The 17,163-nt window shown below is 35.5% G+C and overlaps 1 protein-coding gene across 1 annotated transcript in view; it reads right to left on the bottom strand.

Moving 5' to 3' along the window:
• The window catches only part of RYR2 (ryanodine receptor 2), a 445,326-nt gene that overhangs the window by 163,940 nt on the left and 264,223 nt on the right, over nt 1-17,163 (bottom strand). The window contains exons 25-27 of the mRNA XM_075147916.1: nt 11,043-11,190; nt 3,846-4,054; nt 1,755-1,929 (exon numbers count right to left, since the gene is read on the bottom strand). Of these exons, the coding sequence (XP_075004017.1) occupies nt 1,755-1,929; nt 3,846-4,054; nt 11,043-11,190 (532 nt within the window). The remainder of the gene's footprint in view (nt 1-1,754; nt 1,930-3,845; nt 4,055-11,042; nt 11,191-17,163) is intronic.

The following is a 17,163-nucleotide window of genomic DNA, read 5'->3' as shown; positions in this document are numbered from 1 at the left end:
CTTTTCTACAACCACAATACTAGAGGAAATTAATGTGAATTAAAGGGATATTGTGAAAAATCTGAGACACTTGACACTGACATTAAGTCTTTCACACGGTTACCAAGGCCTTCGGGCTCCATGTCAAACCAGGAACTACTTTAGCAGTTTCAGACTCAACAGAGATCTATTTAAATCTGAACCTGCAGCTAGAAATAAGTACCACAAAAACTACAGCACTGTGATTTCATCAACTTTGAAATCAAAATAGTGGTCAAACAGGCTGTCCTCCGAATTTCATGAAATTCCAGTTTCTTTCAGAATCCCTCACTCCTCAGTGGGATTATACTGCCTAATAACTGAAAAACCATTATAATTTTAATGGCATCAGGACGATTTTATGCCTATACCACTAATAGCAAGCCAATTCACGCATCCCTTTCCCCCATCATGTTATCACAGTATCTAAGGAAATCTGAAGTCAGTAAAGCAACCGGCATGAGTCTAGAAAATTGGTGGCAATTATCTCATTTTAAATCAAATCAAATTATTCCTAATTCCTATGGTATGGCAGAAGAAGGGAAAAAAAAATTTCTTCTCCCAAAGCACTCCTGAAAGTAAAATACTCTGAAATCCAGATGAAAGTAAAGTGGTTAAAATTCAAGCAGGGAACTAGCTAATTAATAGGTATAAGATTCGTATTTCCACTGGGAACAGGGATCAGTAACCCAAAAGTATCGTTTGCAGCTTTTACTGTTCAAAAAATTTAACTTTATCTCTCAGACACAGATGTGTTATTTAACAGATGTATAACATATATGACAGAATATATGCACCTACTACAAGTGAACGGGAAAGATTAATGCTTAAAATATTTTTTTTTATGTTAGTATAGTTCAGAAATTTTAGTCAGTTATCTACATTAATGTAATTTCTTACCCTTTTATGTACCTATTCGCACACAAGTATGTAATAAAATTTGTAAACAAAAATACTTTTGTGATTTAGAATCAATTTGACACCAGACACAACCTCACAATCTTTGCCATCTTTTGCAATCTCATAAGCTACAGCTTCATGGTAAACTAAAATGTGCTTGTAGACTCTGAAAGCTGCACCAAGAACACTACAACAATAGGCACAAAACTCAATCCGCTGCTTTAGAATTAAGTAAAATATTTTGGAGACTAACTTTATACCAGCTGGCTTTATCCTGGATCAGGTGTCATTTCTCCTTCCAGAGCTAAAACAAAACCTTAAAGCTGGCTTAAACTCCCTACCATATGTTCTCACTAATTTGACAGAGATTTGGTAGTATTTCAGTACTTGATCTATACAAAATTTGATGTCCCTGCCCATGGCAGAGGGGTTGGACTAAATGATCTTCAAAGGTCCCTTCCAACCCAAACCATTCCGTGATTCATTCTATGATTCTATTATATCATATGGTGACCTGCTGCAGTGCAGATGAAATGTTAAAGGTCATGAATTTACAATCCCAGACAAATCCCTGCAAAATAGTCAAAAGGACTGATCAAAAAAGATGGCTGCAAAGTTCACCACAGAAAAAGGCCTTGCCTCATTCCCCCACAGCCAGCAAGCCTCCTTTGCAAAGACTTGATACTAATGAAATAGAGAGAAGGACAAGGGGTGTTCCCTAGAGAGAGGGAAGGGGCAGGGGGAGAAAAACAAGAAGCACACCACATTAAAGGGAAGCCAGAGCAAAAATTGGGCAACAGCAGCAAGTTAACAGCACAATGTATTACTGTACTTACCATCACCAACCTCAAAGTCCTTGAATGCAAGTTCTGAACCTGAGTCATCAAGCAGGATTTCACCATTTAAAGTGAACATCATAGTGTGCTCATTCATGTCAACCATACATCCAACAACATCTCCTGCCAACCAAGAACGGCCAAAATGCTCATTACCTTGATGCCACCGCTGTGCCTGAAAAGGATTTAAAAGAATTTCAAGGAGTAATAGTGACAATGTATGTGTTCCTCTCTCCCTAAGTGGTACAACTAATAATTAGCCCCCTCAATTAAGACAGCACTACAATTAACACTTTCACAGCATACCATTCCAAAACAATGCTCGTGAGTACTCCAAGTTGACTTTGAAAATGGAAATCCAACAATTAACTTCCCGCAAGCACCCCTCACATCAGTATTGTAAAACTGTTGCTAAGTGAGCTGACAGGGAAAATTGCTATTTCAAGATTTTAGTAACAAGTAAAAGCATGGCTTATTTTTCTGCAGAAGCTCCATGAAAGACTTGTAATGAAAATAATATGCTATCAATTACAATGTTAAATAGCTGCTTCACAAACTTTTTTTAAGCAATTGCTTTTATTTAATCTAGTAGCCTATAAATTCATTGATTCCAAACAAACTTTATTGTTTCCTTAAGTATAATACTAAAAATGTTGTGTACAAAATAAATTAAACTTCCTGGCATACCAGATTTTGGAAGGAACAGAATTGTCTGTGGATGGGATGAGCACTCTGAGCTTCTGATAGATTCCAGAGTAGCTGAGGGCATGATTAATGATTCCTACGACTGACCTTCAAGTCAAAGACTGCAAGAGCTTTGGATGGGGTCTTCGATTAGAATTCAAATAAATTAACGTCTATTAAGAACTATTGTAACACACATAAAACAAAGCAGTGCTAATAACAAATAGGTTCCCTATCCATATATTCCATCACAAGTAGATTTTTATCCTCTGTATCCATTCTCAAAATCCTACAAAAAAAATGAGCCTTTCTGTGTATCAAAAATTTTCTCCAACCAAGGAGAGAACCCATCAAAATCAAAGACAACAAAATAGCTTTGTGGATTGAGACCTAAAGGACAAAACCTAAGACTCAGAAGGCAAACTACACAGCTATTTTACTAAAGACACAGGACTTGAATAGTTTACTTAAGCCAATCAGATATTTTACAAAACCAGCTTTTCAGTTCTCTTTTTAAGGTATCTTCTCATGTAATACAAGACTGGGAAAAAATTAAAATCCAACAACATTAATAAAATACAGCTGAAGAGCTTCATCTGACCAGAAACAGCCAGGAATACTGTTGATTTCTGTTACATATTGTAATAGTAATAAAGGAAATCAATTCCAACACCAGATACAAGAAACATTTTGACATGAGTCATCAGTAGCCTTAATAGCAATTATGGTTTGGAGAGCAGTTGCGCTTGCCTGCATACTGAAATAAAAAGTTTTAATGAGTCATTTAATGTATTCTGATGAAAATCAGTAACATATAAAATAGTCTGTTTCCCTATATATTTTTACTACTAGATTTCAATCTGTCATTGTCTTATGCAGAGTTAAATTAAAAAATTACTGGTTCTATCATACTTCATTTACTCTGAACTGTAAGGATTTCCATGAAAACCTATGTATACTCTTTGTAACTTTTACATTCCTATAAAAAACTTGTATCAAAGTTTGCCTCACACGCTTACTGCTAATAATCTTAACCATATTTATTCCCTTTCTTATAGAAAGAACAACACAGTAAAAATTTAAAGAAATTATTCATAGTTAATTACAGCTCTGTCAGTAGTTTGAATTTGAGTAAGTCACTTAGATTTTCAATACTTTATGTATACTGTACAAATACTGTGAAACCGTGAAAAAAAATCTAGAAATGCCAAACTCTGCTCATTAATTTTTCAGGTGACATTAATCCTCCTTATTCCACCTAGGCCCTCAAAGAGAGAGAGAAATAATTTCATAAAACACAAATGAAAGAAGAAAAGGCAATTAAGTTGAGGCAATGACAAATGGAATAAGACGCAAAATTAACAGTTTTGCAATCACTTATATTATTAAGGATAAACATATACAAACCTTAAAGCCATCAAAAACAAAAGCTTCTTCATCTGAGCCAAGTTCTTGATCTGGCAGACAACCCGGCCTGGTCCAGCCAACTCTCATGTCTCCTGCAGTAACTGCCTCAAACTCGAAGTACCACTTCCCAGCCTTCACTGCATAAGTCTTTTCTGTGCGGAAGATCCTGAATTTTTCCATTATCCCACTGCACACGTCCAGTCTCATTGCTGTAAGGTTTAAAAAAGTAAAAAAAGTAAAGAAAAAAAAAGCCAACGCAGAAAGTACTGTATTCAACTACTGAGAAAATGAAAGCATTTAGAACAAAAGGCAAAGGAATCCCTCTGAGCATAGGCATGCAAAGAAGAAAGTGCCTGCAGAACAGCCTTATGGGGAAAGTGCCCTTGCTCATTCTGGGGAATCAGCACATTTGGGTACCTCTCTGAAATGACTCTACACTAACTCATCCAGCATGGGGGAGGAGGGGAGGGGGGAAGGAGAACTTAGAAGTCTGAGCGCAGTTACAGGGCTACGACCTTCATTGGGATCACAGAAACATGGTGAGATAACTCACATGACTGGAGTATTGCAATGTATGGATACATGTTTTTTAGGAAGGACAGGCTGGGAAGGTTATGAAGAAGAATTGCCCTTTATGTGAGAGAGCAGCTGGAATGCTTTGAGAACTGCCTTGGGATGGTTCAGGAGCCAATTCAGAACTTATGGGTCAAGATATGCAGGCAGACCAATATGGGTGCTGTAGTGGAGTACCCCAGGCATACGGGGGTCTACAGGGGTATTGGAGCCAATGCTGTTTAACATCTTCATTTATGACCTGGATAATGGAACAGAGTACACGCACAGCAAGTCTGCAGATGACACAAAACTGGCAAGCACAGCTGATGCACCAGATGGTTGTGCTGCCATTCAGAGGAACCTCAACAGGCTAGAGAATTGCACTGAGAGGAATCTCATGAAGTTCAACAAGGGGAAATGCAGTCCTGCACCTGGGAAGGAATAACACCAGCCATCAGAATACACTGGGGGCTGAGCAGCTGGAAACCAGCTCAGCCGAGAAGGACCTGGGGGTCCTGGTAGACAAGTGGAACATAAGCCAGTAATGTAGCCTTGCATCAAAGAATGACAGAAGTTTCCTGGACTGCCTAAGGAACAGCCTTGCCAGTAGGTCCAGGGAGGCAATCCTTCCCCCCTGCTTAGAATCATAGAATCATTTAGGTTGGAAAAGACCTTTAAGATCATTGAGTCCAACCGTTGACCTAACACGGTCAAGTCCACCACTAAACTATGTCCCACATCTACGCATCTTTTAAATATCTCCAGGAATGGTGACACCACCACTTCCCTGGGCAGCCTGTTCCAATGCTTGACAATTCTTCTGGTGAAGAAATACTAGCGAGGCCACATCTGGAGTACTGGGTCCAGTTCTGGGCTCCCCAGTGCAAGAAAGACATGGACTTACTGGAACAAGTACAGCACAGGGCCATAAAGATGAGGCTGGAACATCTTTCTTATGAGGAGAGGCAGGGAGAGCTGGGACTGTTCAGCCTGGACAACAGAAGGCTCAGGGGGGAATCTCATTCATGAGTATAAATACCTGGTGGGAGGGAATGAAGAAGAGGGAGCCAGACTCTTCTCAGTGGTGCCCAGTGACAAGACAAGAGGCAATGGACACAAGTTAAAAAACATGAAATTCCATCTGAACACAGAAAACACCTTTTACTGTAAGGATGATCAAACACTGGAACAGGTTGCCAGAGACGTTGTGGAGACTCCATCCTTGGAGATAATCAAAACCCATTTGGACATGATCCTGGACAACTTGCTTTAGCTGACCCTGCTTGACCAGATGATCTCAAGAGGTCCCTCCCAAGCTCAACAATTCTGTGATTCTGTGAACTGGGCTCTCAGTTATTTTAAACAAAACAAAAACACCAAACATACAAACCTCAACAAAATACAGACTAAATTAATCTTTCAATCACCATAAAAGAACAAATGTTTGTCTTTGAGACAAGATTCCTCAACTGAGAGATCTTCTTTACTTAGAGACTGTGATCATTTCACCTAATCTTCTCATTTATATTCTAAAAGTAAAATGTTCTTGGTATGTTATTGTTATAAAAATTCATTACTATATTTCTTAGTTATTATAATAAATAATAGAAGGAAGGTTGCAATTTAGATGTTTTTGCAGAAGCAGTGGAAAATGGAGGATAGGAATCATAAAAGGAAGTCTTGCATGAAGCTTTAACAACAACAAAAATCCCAAAATTATTTTACTCCTGCTTCAGGAAAAAATGTAATAACTTCTGTCAAGATAAACGGCAGCAAGTCTGGAAAGAATAAAGATGCCCTTAAGGAGGGCATAAAAGTTCCTGTTCAAGGCAAGGCAAGTTACTGTTCAAGAACAAAGGAAAACCTAGTCACCGCCAAGGTACTATTTAGAAAATACTATTTAGCTAGTGAAATAACAGAAACAAGACACTAGGTTTGAATTGTGTTGTCTATTCTCCTTTATTCTCTCTCAAACTGTTGAAAAGATAGTCAGATGACTACAAGATTTCATAGAGTGCCTTAAAAATTGCCACTTCTCACTTCAAAGCTACTGTCTGTCAATTGTCAAGCTGAGATGAAGAAAAAGAGCTTGTTCACATTTCTTGTCTAGTGCAATGGAGTGCAAAATAAATTCACATTAACAGCTGTGTGATTCATTTGGTTAAGTATCTGTAGCATGATCACACGGCTTATCTTATCACAGCTTACTATGCTTCATTCCAAAATTTTCTTAATTGCAAGAGATTCATAACAAGCTACTTTAAGAGAGTTTAAGTTAAAATTCACTCTTTGCCAAGTAATTATGAGTATCTTTTCTCAAAGACCAAAATGGCTACATGAAGAGGTTTCAAAGTTAAACTTTGACACATTCAACTTACTCCTTCTAAAAGTATTCACTGATTCTCTTACTCCATGAAAGAATAATGGCATAAAAAATACTGAAAAAATGTAAGCTGGGTTGCTATTGGGCTGCTTCAGAGAAAGAGGAGAAAAGAAACCTCAAGAGAAGGGTAAAAACATAAACATGTTATTCTGTCTGCTCTGTTACAGCACTAGAAACAAGCTTAGTTTGTGCATCACATTTCAGCTTTCTAACATTTGTGGAATGTATAAGCAAAGATTTTTAAAAGAAGAAAAAGTATGCTGGTACATGTACCAGCTTTGAGACATATAAACAAATCTATTTTTCTCCTTTTTTCTTGACAGCTAACAAACAACAAAGTTTTGGACTTGGGTCTCTAAGCTCTGATCCAACTCTCCATCTATCCATCCCAGTTCTCTTGTCGTTATTCTGCTCCTTTGCTCCTACTTCCACTCTTTTCCTGTTATCCCACCATCCATTCCAGATCAATCTGTTCCAATAGAAATGTACTTTTGTTTCTGTCATTCACAAAAAAAACAAATCTTGGACTTACCTACTTCTCTAATTTTCTTCTTTCCCTCACTGCACTGAACATACTGTCTTGAAAAAATGCCTTTATTGATTCATTTACAACTATGTGGCATCCACCTACTACCTATGGAAAATGTTCTCAAATATTGACTAAGAACATTTACTCATTAATATTACTTGAGTACTACTACTCATGAGATTACTTGGTGCCTTGGAGATGGCCATACCCAACATTCTTTTAAACACTTTTAATCCTATCTTCTTTCTGCTTTCCTTCAATAATTTATATCAGTATATAGTGAGCTTTCCCTCTCTGAGCTGCCTTTCACTACTCTACACATTTTCTTCATGTAGTATCTTCTGCTAAAATAGCTTCAAATACAACCTTGTATGGTGAGTACATACAAACCTCCCTCACTGTTCCTTACTTATTACACAGTCTCACAGTCTGTTTCTGACACTTCTTTACAAGACCTGTCAATTGAAACCATAAGGTAGCTTGAAATGACAAAAATCACACTTTTTAAAAAGATGAAAATGATTTCACAAAGCACAAGAAGTAACGCTGAATCAAACCCATGATCTTTCTTCCTTACGTTTTCTCAACTACTCTGTTCTCTGGTATTTTATACAGTTTCTTTCCATTAACCAAATCACACAACTCAGGGATCACTCTGATTTTTTTTCTCAGATTAGGAAAAAGAATGCCTGAAGCATTCTGGATCGTCTTCTACAAATTTGCAAGGTATTAAAGCCTGCACAGCCTTTGAAAATTCAATATTCCAGTCTGATCACTGTAATTCCCCCTTTTCCTGGATTTCTTATAAGTTCAAATATGTCTGCACCTACCTGTCTGTTTGTTAGACCATGTTAAGAACCTCTCCCTTTCTCTTCTGTTTTCTCAGCCACATCAACGTCCACATTTTCAATATTATTTTGAATAGCCTATAAAATCACATCCCTCAGAACTTACAATCACTTCTCATGCCACCAAATGCCTGACTTCAGTTAGGTCAGGCTCATTAAGTTTCCTGTAAGCAACTCTGAACTCTCTGCCACATAATTCTTTATCAGTAAAATTTTCTCTTTGATGGTCTACACAATTAATGCCTTAAAACCACTTTTGAAGACCCTCAGTACCTCACCTGTACAGGAGATGAACCACCACAAAGCATGGGAACTGAGAATTTGTTGTCTTTTTAGATTCTAAGTAACCTCATGCTTTCTAGATTCTAAGCAATCCCAAAAATGCAGCTGCTGTGGAAAACCATTAAGTAATAATAATAAAAAAATGATGCTATAGAGCTTTGTAAATCAGTTTAAAATAAAATTAATGAACAGAGATGCAAAACACCACTAGAGGGCTCTAAATCCTTTATTAACAGTATGGATTTTGGCTGATGAAAGGAGATCCCTATGACATGTTTTATGCATCTCAAAAACCTGAGAGGCTTATAAACTCTAAAATCTAAATCCCCCAAATGAGTATAAAAATCTTTTGCTGAATTCAATTCCAGTCTTGTTTAAGAAAGACCAGTTTGTGGGACACTGTTCTGCAGTTCCTTTCCTCTGGGAATTTTGCAACAGGATTGGTGTCACCTTTCAAATGCAAGGATTGCAGTTGTGTTCTTTACATTTCATTAGTAACTCCATACACAGAACTAGCTCAAGGATTTCTGCATCGTAAGGAAAAAATAAATTTTTCCAGCAGTTCATTTGCAAGGAAAGGTAGGGGCATGTGGTTCTCGGAGCTGTAAATGAGGAAAGGGGATTAATATTGCTCAGTGGGATTTGGAGGAAATTGTGGAAAAAGAGCGTGCTCTCTCTCCCTCTCACTGGACAGCCCCTTTGTCTTCACAAGAGGCAGAAGTCAATGCACTTTCTCAGAATCAAGCAGAAGCCATGCTTGTTCTCTCTATGCAGCATCTCCTTCCCACAGTGCGAGGGGAAAAAAGTACAAGATTATACTGCAGCCTTAAATTCTCCAGACTAGGCGTAGGCAGATTTAACAGTGAGACCATGGCATTTTGCCACCAACAATCTACTCCACTAGGAAACAGATCGTTTTGCCCATTCAGCAATCCAGCCTTATTACACACTCATGATATCAGTGATGCCTCATATTTAAAAGTGTAACTTAATAGCAGCCTCTCATAAAAGCTGAGGATCAGAGCATGTATGTGTTTTTGAAAAGAAATCTAAAATGGCAGGTTCTCTGTGTATATTTTGGGTATGAGTTAGATCTTCTGCAGAAATGCTTTACTGAAGGTCTATGGCCTAAATACGTCCAAATTTAACAATACTATTACTATATAAAGCAGGAAAAATAATCATTTATTAATCAATATATTGATAGGATAAGGTTTAGACACATTTCTCAAATTTTCCACACTTTGCTGAGATTGTAAGTATGTAAGTTTCAATTTTGATTTGATTATTCCATATTTCTATATGTGAACTTCTATAATATGGCTGCTGAGAGGTTATATCTATTGTTACCATTTCCTTTTTGTATGTGCAGTTAGTGTTCCAAATTGACAGTACAATACCAAGACTATCCCTCTCTTGTGTTCCGCCTTACAACTTCATCTCAGCATGACAGAAAACTGTTGTTTTAAAAGCAAAAATCTGTAAGAGAATTTATTTTATTTGTACATCATGTCTCCTGATCTCTTTTACTTTCTTAACATTTTATATTCTGCAGTTACTGAGGTAAATGTTGTGTACTGTTTCTTTAAAACTTGTTTATTAAAAGTTTATACAGTTTTCCATGTTTTTTCTGTTTAGGATGTCTCAAACTCAAACTATACATGCTGAAAATACTGCCTGCAGTATCAATAAAATATTCAATCTGGCAATGATGCAAATTCAAAGAAAACATTTGTAAGAAGTGAGTTAAAATTTACTTATCGTCTATTCAACTTCAAAGACCTGAGAAAGTTCAGGAAGCTTAAATGCCCTAACAGACTATCTAATTCTAAACTTGCAGTCTGACATTCACAGAAATTTGATTTTTAGGCATTTGTCTTTGAATATTTCATCTTGTAGCTTTAAGTGTTTAAATACAAGATTGTGCATGAACTATAGAATTCTTCATTATTTAGAGTTAAAATTGTAGAAATATAAAATTCACATCAACTGCATTTACATATGATCTTTTTCTTAGCAATTTTGCTATTCTGTCTTGAAATAATAAATATAGTACTAATTAAAAACTTAATTTTTAGATTGGGGAATTTCAGGTATTTATGCACATATTTAAAATGTAACCATACATTTTTTTCCCTGGTATAAGGCCATATATTGAGCAAGATGATAAACACGTTTTCTTGATTTTCTGTATTTTAGGGTTGTGTCTTGTAGTATTCACAATCCTGATTTAAATTGCCTAAGCTTTTAATTTTGATTCATCTGAACTATCAAATCTACAAAATGAACAGTGAAAGGAAGTGTATGAAATACAGAGAAATTGTATCACTGATTCAAAATGTAAAAATGTTTCATTTTTTAATTCTACATTTGAGGCCACAGGACAAGAAAAGGAAACAATATAGAAAGTAAGATCAAAGGCAAATATAAACAACAGAAGATGGAGAAAAGCACCTATTGAAGATACTGTATCTGTTAAGATTGTTTTATTGGACCAATAAATCCAGTACTGGAGTGAAATATTCTATTTTTTTTGTTGTTTTTGTTTGGTTGGTTGATTGGTTTTTTGAGACAGAAGAACAAAGAACAAAATTAATTACCATGGTCTTGATCAGGAGCTTCCAGGTTGTAACCATAGCCTAGCAGGGTGCGGACTGCTTCCCGAAGACTGTCTTTGTTTGACTTCTTAGTCCGATCATCCAAAAGTGCGTAAGGTACAAGGCGAGGATTTCGTCGATTTTTCACATCCTGCATAAGTATGAAAAATCAATTCAATTTCACAAACTGTGCTTTTCTTAAAGACAAAATTATGCTATAGTAGCAGTATAAAAATTACTATTTATACCAGCTGAAATCATGGCACTGCAAATACAGCAAGGATTCAAAGAAATTGCAATAGTCTAGAAACTAGCAACAACACTGAATTTACTAAAAAAGCAATTAATACACAAATAAATGAAGCTGCGTGGCTTATACCTGCTTTCATTTTCCATCATATTTACTTAACAGGATAACAATACAAACAGCAAGAACAAGGATAAATGCGAAGAGTTTGACTGAAAAGTCAAAAGGATTATATTTTGTGCATTGTTTATGAAGCAGCTACCATAACAAGAAGCTCGTACATAACTAAAGCTCAGACACATTACTGTACAACAAATATATAGGTTTTTTTAATTATAGCACTATACAAGATATATAAAAAACCCAAAGAATAAACAGGATATAAACAGAAGAACAAGATAAAACACTACTAATAAAAGAATATTAAAAAAATGTGCAAAACTAATTAATAAATAATAAAATAAATAACAAACCTGTGCCTTACTATGTTAAATACTTAAAACATGTATTTTTCTAAAATGAAGGGTCTTGTGAGAATATGATTAATGTGCTTAATGTGCACATTTTTGTAATAGGTAATTTAACATAACCTCTCGTCCAGCTGAAATTAATGTATTGGTAAGGTTTTATCCTTCTATTTTAGGTTTATTAACACAACATTGATTAGGTTTTCCTCTTGTGCAAAATTACCTTATTTGAAAGCATTGTTTAACTGGATTATTTATATGACTAACATAATTTTTAGTGACTAATAGAATTGTTTTCTTGTCTACATTTTCTTCTCACATCCTCTCAGCGTTTGTGGCAGCGAGAAAAACCATACAAAGAACTCTCAACGTTCCTTCTAATATCTTATTTTAAATAAATAAATAAATAAATAAATAAATAAATAAATAGAAACTGGTCATATAAAAAAAATACTTGCTGTTTGTTCTCTTGGATACAAATACCAAAGATATTGAGAGGCTTTTATGATTGGTCAGACTTATTAAGAAGTGCAAAAATAGCGCGTACTATTTTAGAAAACAGTGCCTATAGTGAAAGTATCATCTCATTTCTTTTGTAGCATTACAGTTCTACTTTTAAGAATGTATGTGGTTTTCATTCTACCTTTGCAGGCAGAAAACAAATGGCACATCCATTCTGACAAATACTTGCAGGCATCTTTTGTTGCCCGTTAAATGCCTAGATACAAGGCTATCTGCCTTTTGCCTTATTATGATGAGTAAATATTAAAGTGCAGTTATTAACCAGTGCTTGATGAAATCTGGTCCTACCAGTGATCCTTCTAGGAGAAGAAATATAACGGAACAGGCAATACCTATATGCTAAAAGGGCTAACAAAAAGATAAAGATAATGCATTCCTGGGGACACAAATTACTACACCATATCAGCTCTAGTTATATTCTGTGGGAAGGACAGTGACAGGGCCAACACAAGGACCATTTGAGGGGACTACTTTCCATATTTATTCCAAACACTTAAGTTGACATCCCCTTTTTTTCAATATTTAATTTGGTAAATGTGGAAAAGGGCTGCTTCCAGAACAGAATGGACCAAACAAATGTTGAAGTAAATGTTATAAGGAATTACTATTTGATATAAGAATATTCATATTAACATCAGAGATGAAACACCACAGGTTTAATTATTTGTCTTGTAAAAGACATAGAAAGGGAAATATTTTCCTCTGAAAAACTGTATGTCCAAAAGATATCATGAAGTACTGTCTTTAAAAATATGAATCAGAAGTTTGCAATAACAACTATGTAACTTCTTATCCATGATATGCAGTTAGACTAATGCACTGTTAATTGCCATAGCAACCATTAACATACATTAACATACTGGCAATTAGCTGATAACAATGTATGATAATGAAATATACTATAAGTGGTTTTAAAAATGTCTAAGCACAAAATCAGAGTGAGTGAAAAAAAGCATAAAGAAATCATAAGTATTATACAAACTCGATTTTACAGATTTTTTTCCTTGGGTCTAATTTTATTTAATAGTGTGACCTTTTTCACCCATTCAAGACTTGGGCTACTTCTTTAAATATGAATGGGAGAAGGGATTTTTCTTTTAATAATTTTCTTCTTTTTTTTCCAATGATATGTCTATCTAAATTTTTAATGTTTTACTTATTGCTGAATTAAAAACTGTTATTGTTATACTCATCATAAGTTTTTGTACTAACGATCTTCTGCATATCCATGGTTTAAGTGTAGCTAATCAAGAAAATGATCCTATACAGTGATTGAGCTTTGCACAGTAACAATCAAGTCAACGAGAAAACTGATTAGCTAAGAGTGGTAATTTTTATTCAGTACATTTGCAATTTGTACCTAGACTTAATTCTTCCTATTCACTACAGAAAACTTATTGGTTTATATTGTAGACTGTCAGAAGAAGGAAAACTCAGTCTAAGTTTTTAATTTTTTGCCAGAATTTTCCAAGTTTGATAGTCTAATGCTTCATCAGAAAACTGTGTTTTGTATAGGGTTTGTCTGGCAACTACTTGTTCACCGAGTCCTTTGAAAGAAAAAGAAAAGCAGATCTCCTCCAGAAGACAAAAAAACCCAAAACTTAAGCTTGTTGACAAGATTCTGTTTCAAATGGTTTGAGCTGGGTAGCACACATGAAGTTTATATAATTCTTTGGTTTTGAATTCAGAACTAACATATCACAGGAAAAAGAAAAAAAAAAAGAAAAAAGCCTATACATTTTATTATACAACTTTGTCTTCCTTTAATGTAACACAAACATTGCATTAGTCATTTAGAATTTAATTTGGAGTTACTTAAGCAAAAGAAAGCATTGCAACCAGGAAAAGTTGGAATGCTTGGCAGAACGTGCCCTGACTATAAATGGAAGGAACTAATAATAAATAATGTTAAACTTGAGTGATGTAACACTGACCATGAAAAGTTAGTATTACTTTATACAGTGTAAACTACAGATTTTGCTATATACAGCAAATGATAGACAAAGAATTATTTGAATCAGCACACATGTAGTTATTTGTAGGGTATAAATGGATTTGAAATAGGCAATAATAGGTCAACAATGGCACTAACTGAATATAGCTCTTAAAAGTAATAGAAAAGAACTACAGAAAAAATACCTAAACACACACACCAAAAAATATCAACAAGCCTTTTAAAACTTCCATTACAGGTAATGAACACTGCTGCAAAATAATTCACAGAGGAAACACACTGGTAGCTGAGAGGTGCAGAACTGCATTCATTCATTCAGGAGTATGTGACATGTAGATAACTGATTTAGCACACTGGATCTAGCAACTGGTCTTGCAACTTGCATAGATAGATGCCATGTAAGAGCAAGAACAAAACAAGAGGAGTGTCCATACTGTCTACAGCAGCATAGAAAACCATAGTCAAATTCTATAAGCAGTTCTAAAAGAAGAACTTATTAAGAGATACACTGTGTGTAATAAAGTTGTACTCTTCAGAAGTAATTCAGTAACAAAAAACAAAGCCTCATAGAAACCTCTAAAAGACAGCTGAAATGATAAAGAATAATACAGTTTTCAGAGCTATAAATGTGATACCACAAACGTGCACTCCTGGGCCTTCCCAAAGCTCTGAGAAGTTCAGGAACAGCACAGATCACTAGACTAAAAGGAACAAAAAGACACCAGAAACATACGTAAATAAGTGCCTATCAAAAAGAAGGACAGGAGAAGACTGAAAAATGAAAGCACAGACTAGGAAGAGTGCAGGAAAAACATGATAATAATTTAATGGGATCATAAGTTTTGTGATTTAAAGTGTTAGAGCTGTACAAATACATATTCTGTGCGGTACTGAAATCATAATCAAGGCTGTTAAATGACAAGCACAAAGCAAATGTATTGCAGCACATATTCAGTGAGACAGATGTGCTGTTGTTTTCCTAGCTTCATTTGCACCATTAGAAAGCACTCATTCCACAGCTGTGAATTGATTCTGCTTGCTGCCATGTATGTGGATCTTGCATTTCCACAAAGATTTCTGAGCAATTGCCACAACAAATGCTACTGGTGAGCTTGCCAGCAATGCTGGCAAGAAATGCACTGAGCCACTGTGTGAGTGTGCAGCATATACACTGTGAACAGGATCATATACCTACACCATACATTTCATATCTTGTTATCCAGAGGACTAGCTTTTCTGCATTTATCACGGCAGCTCATGTTTAACCATAAACCATTAAAATTAAAAATTATTTTATAGGGGAAAAAGGAAAAATACAATTCTAAGTTGGTATTTACTAAGTAAGTCATTTCAAGATTCCAGAGTCATTAGAACTGGAAAGCACAATGAAGTCCTCACAAAGCCATATTCTTGGCAATGTTAACAAATATCCTAAATATATCCACCCAAAGTGGAAATTGTGTTTCTAACCTGGCATACTAGCAGCTGAGTTCTGTCCTTAGAAGTATGTGTATCCTTAGAAATAAGTGTACAGTTTCCACCATCGTCACTGAGGATCATACCCATACGGAATGCCTGGCAGAATGTCCCCTGACTATACATGGAAGGAATTAATATATCAGTATAAATAATATATAATGTGAAAGTGAGGTAACATAAGTAGTTTTTACAAGGACAAGATGCCTTTTTATATATATTTAATGACAAAATAAGTGACAAGCTTTCACCTTGTGATTTTACCCATACGTCCATATTTCCTCAGTCTGAATTTCCAGAACAGTGCCTCTCTCGCATTGCAGCACTAGGCAGTCTGAGAAGACCAACTCCTGATCAAATAGTGATTTCACATGCTTTCTACGAAAATATAAAAAAAGTAAGATCCTGACTTAAAAAGACCAAACTGTCTTGCATTTTGGGCCAAAGAGAAATCAGACTTGATAATTGCTTCACAATCCTGACTAATTATCCCAGGACAGAAAGCGCAGAGCATCTTCCCACACAGTGGGAAGAACTTTTTAGGTTGCTGATTTTTATAAGCAATTGTTAAAGCTGTGGGGTTTTTAATATTTTTTTTCTCGATATAAATGAGGTTTCTCCTTGTTAGGTTCTTCAGCCACAACATACAATACAACATGAAGAAAAAGCAAGACACATTGACTAAGCTATCTGCATATGTGACAATGCATATAAGCAAAATTTGAAAATCAAAATCTTTGGCTGTGACCCCCACAATTAGTGGGGAGACCTAAAAGTCATGTATTCAGGAAGGGGGAGGGGGTGGCTAATGTACTTGAAATTATTTTCATTTGCTTTCTGATCTCTAAGCTTGACTCTTTTCTCTCCCTTTCTGTCTTTTCCTTACTTATATAAAAATTGGGATTCTCCCGTATACATGACATCACAGTTTTATGAACGTCAACCAATATTTTAAGTCATGGATAAAAACTTATGCAAGTTCTGAATATTTTCCATTCGATTGTGAAGATTGAGTCACAAATGCATCCTTTTATACTTCAATGCTATTTTTCAATCAGCTGTTATGAAAAATTCCTTAAAAATACCCACAGAAAAAACTCGGGTAATTATGATAGGACATAATGTCAAAATCTGTACATGTAAAAAAAATGTGCCCACTATCAGAGCACAAATGTGATTATTTTAATTGACTTACACCAAGGCTATATTGCTCCTTTGCCTAGATTTATCTCCCTTATCTGTCTTTGACCATTTACCATCTCCCCAGTTCAGAGACCAACTTGCAGGCAACCATGTTCTCCCTTAAAGGGACACTGTCAAGTATTTTCATACTGATTTTGTGCTTGCTTTTCCACTTACCCTTGTTATTTAATACGTTCTTTTAAACAGAAATATGTATTTTTCCTACCTGTTTTGTTCCTTCTGCTCCCTTCATGGAGCAATAAGCTACTGTGAGTC

Source organism: Calonectris borealis, chromosome 3 (genome assembly GCF_964195595.1).
Source record: "Calonectris borealis chromosome 3, bCalBor7.hap1.2, whole genome shotgun sequence".
Taxonomy (NCBI): Eukaryota; Metazoa; Chordata; class Aves; order Procellariiformes; family Procellariidae; genus Calonectris; species Calonectris borealis.
The sequence above is the reverse complement of the archived record's forward strand: the minus strand, read 5'-3'. Positions and strand labels throughout refer to the sequence as shown.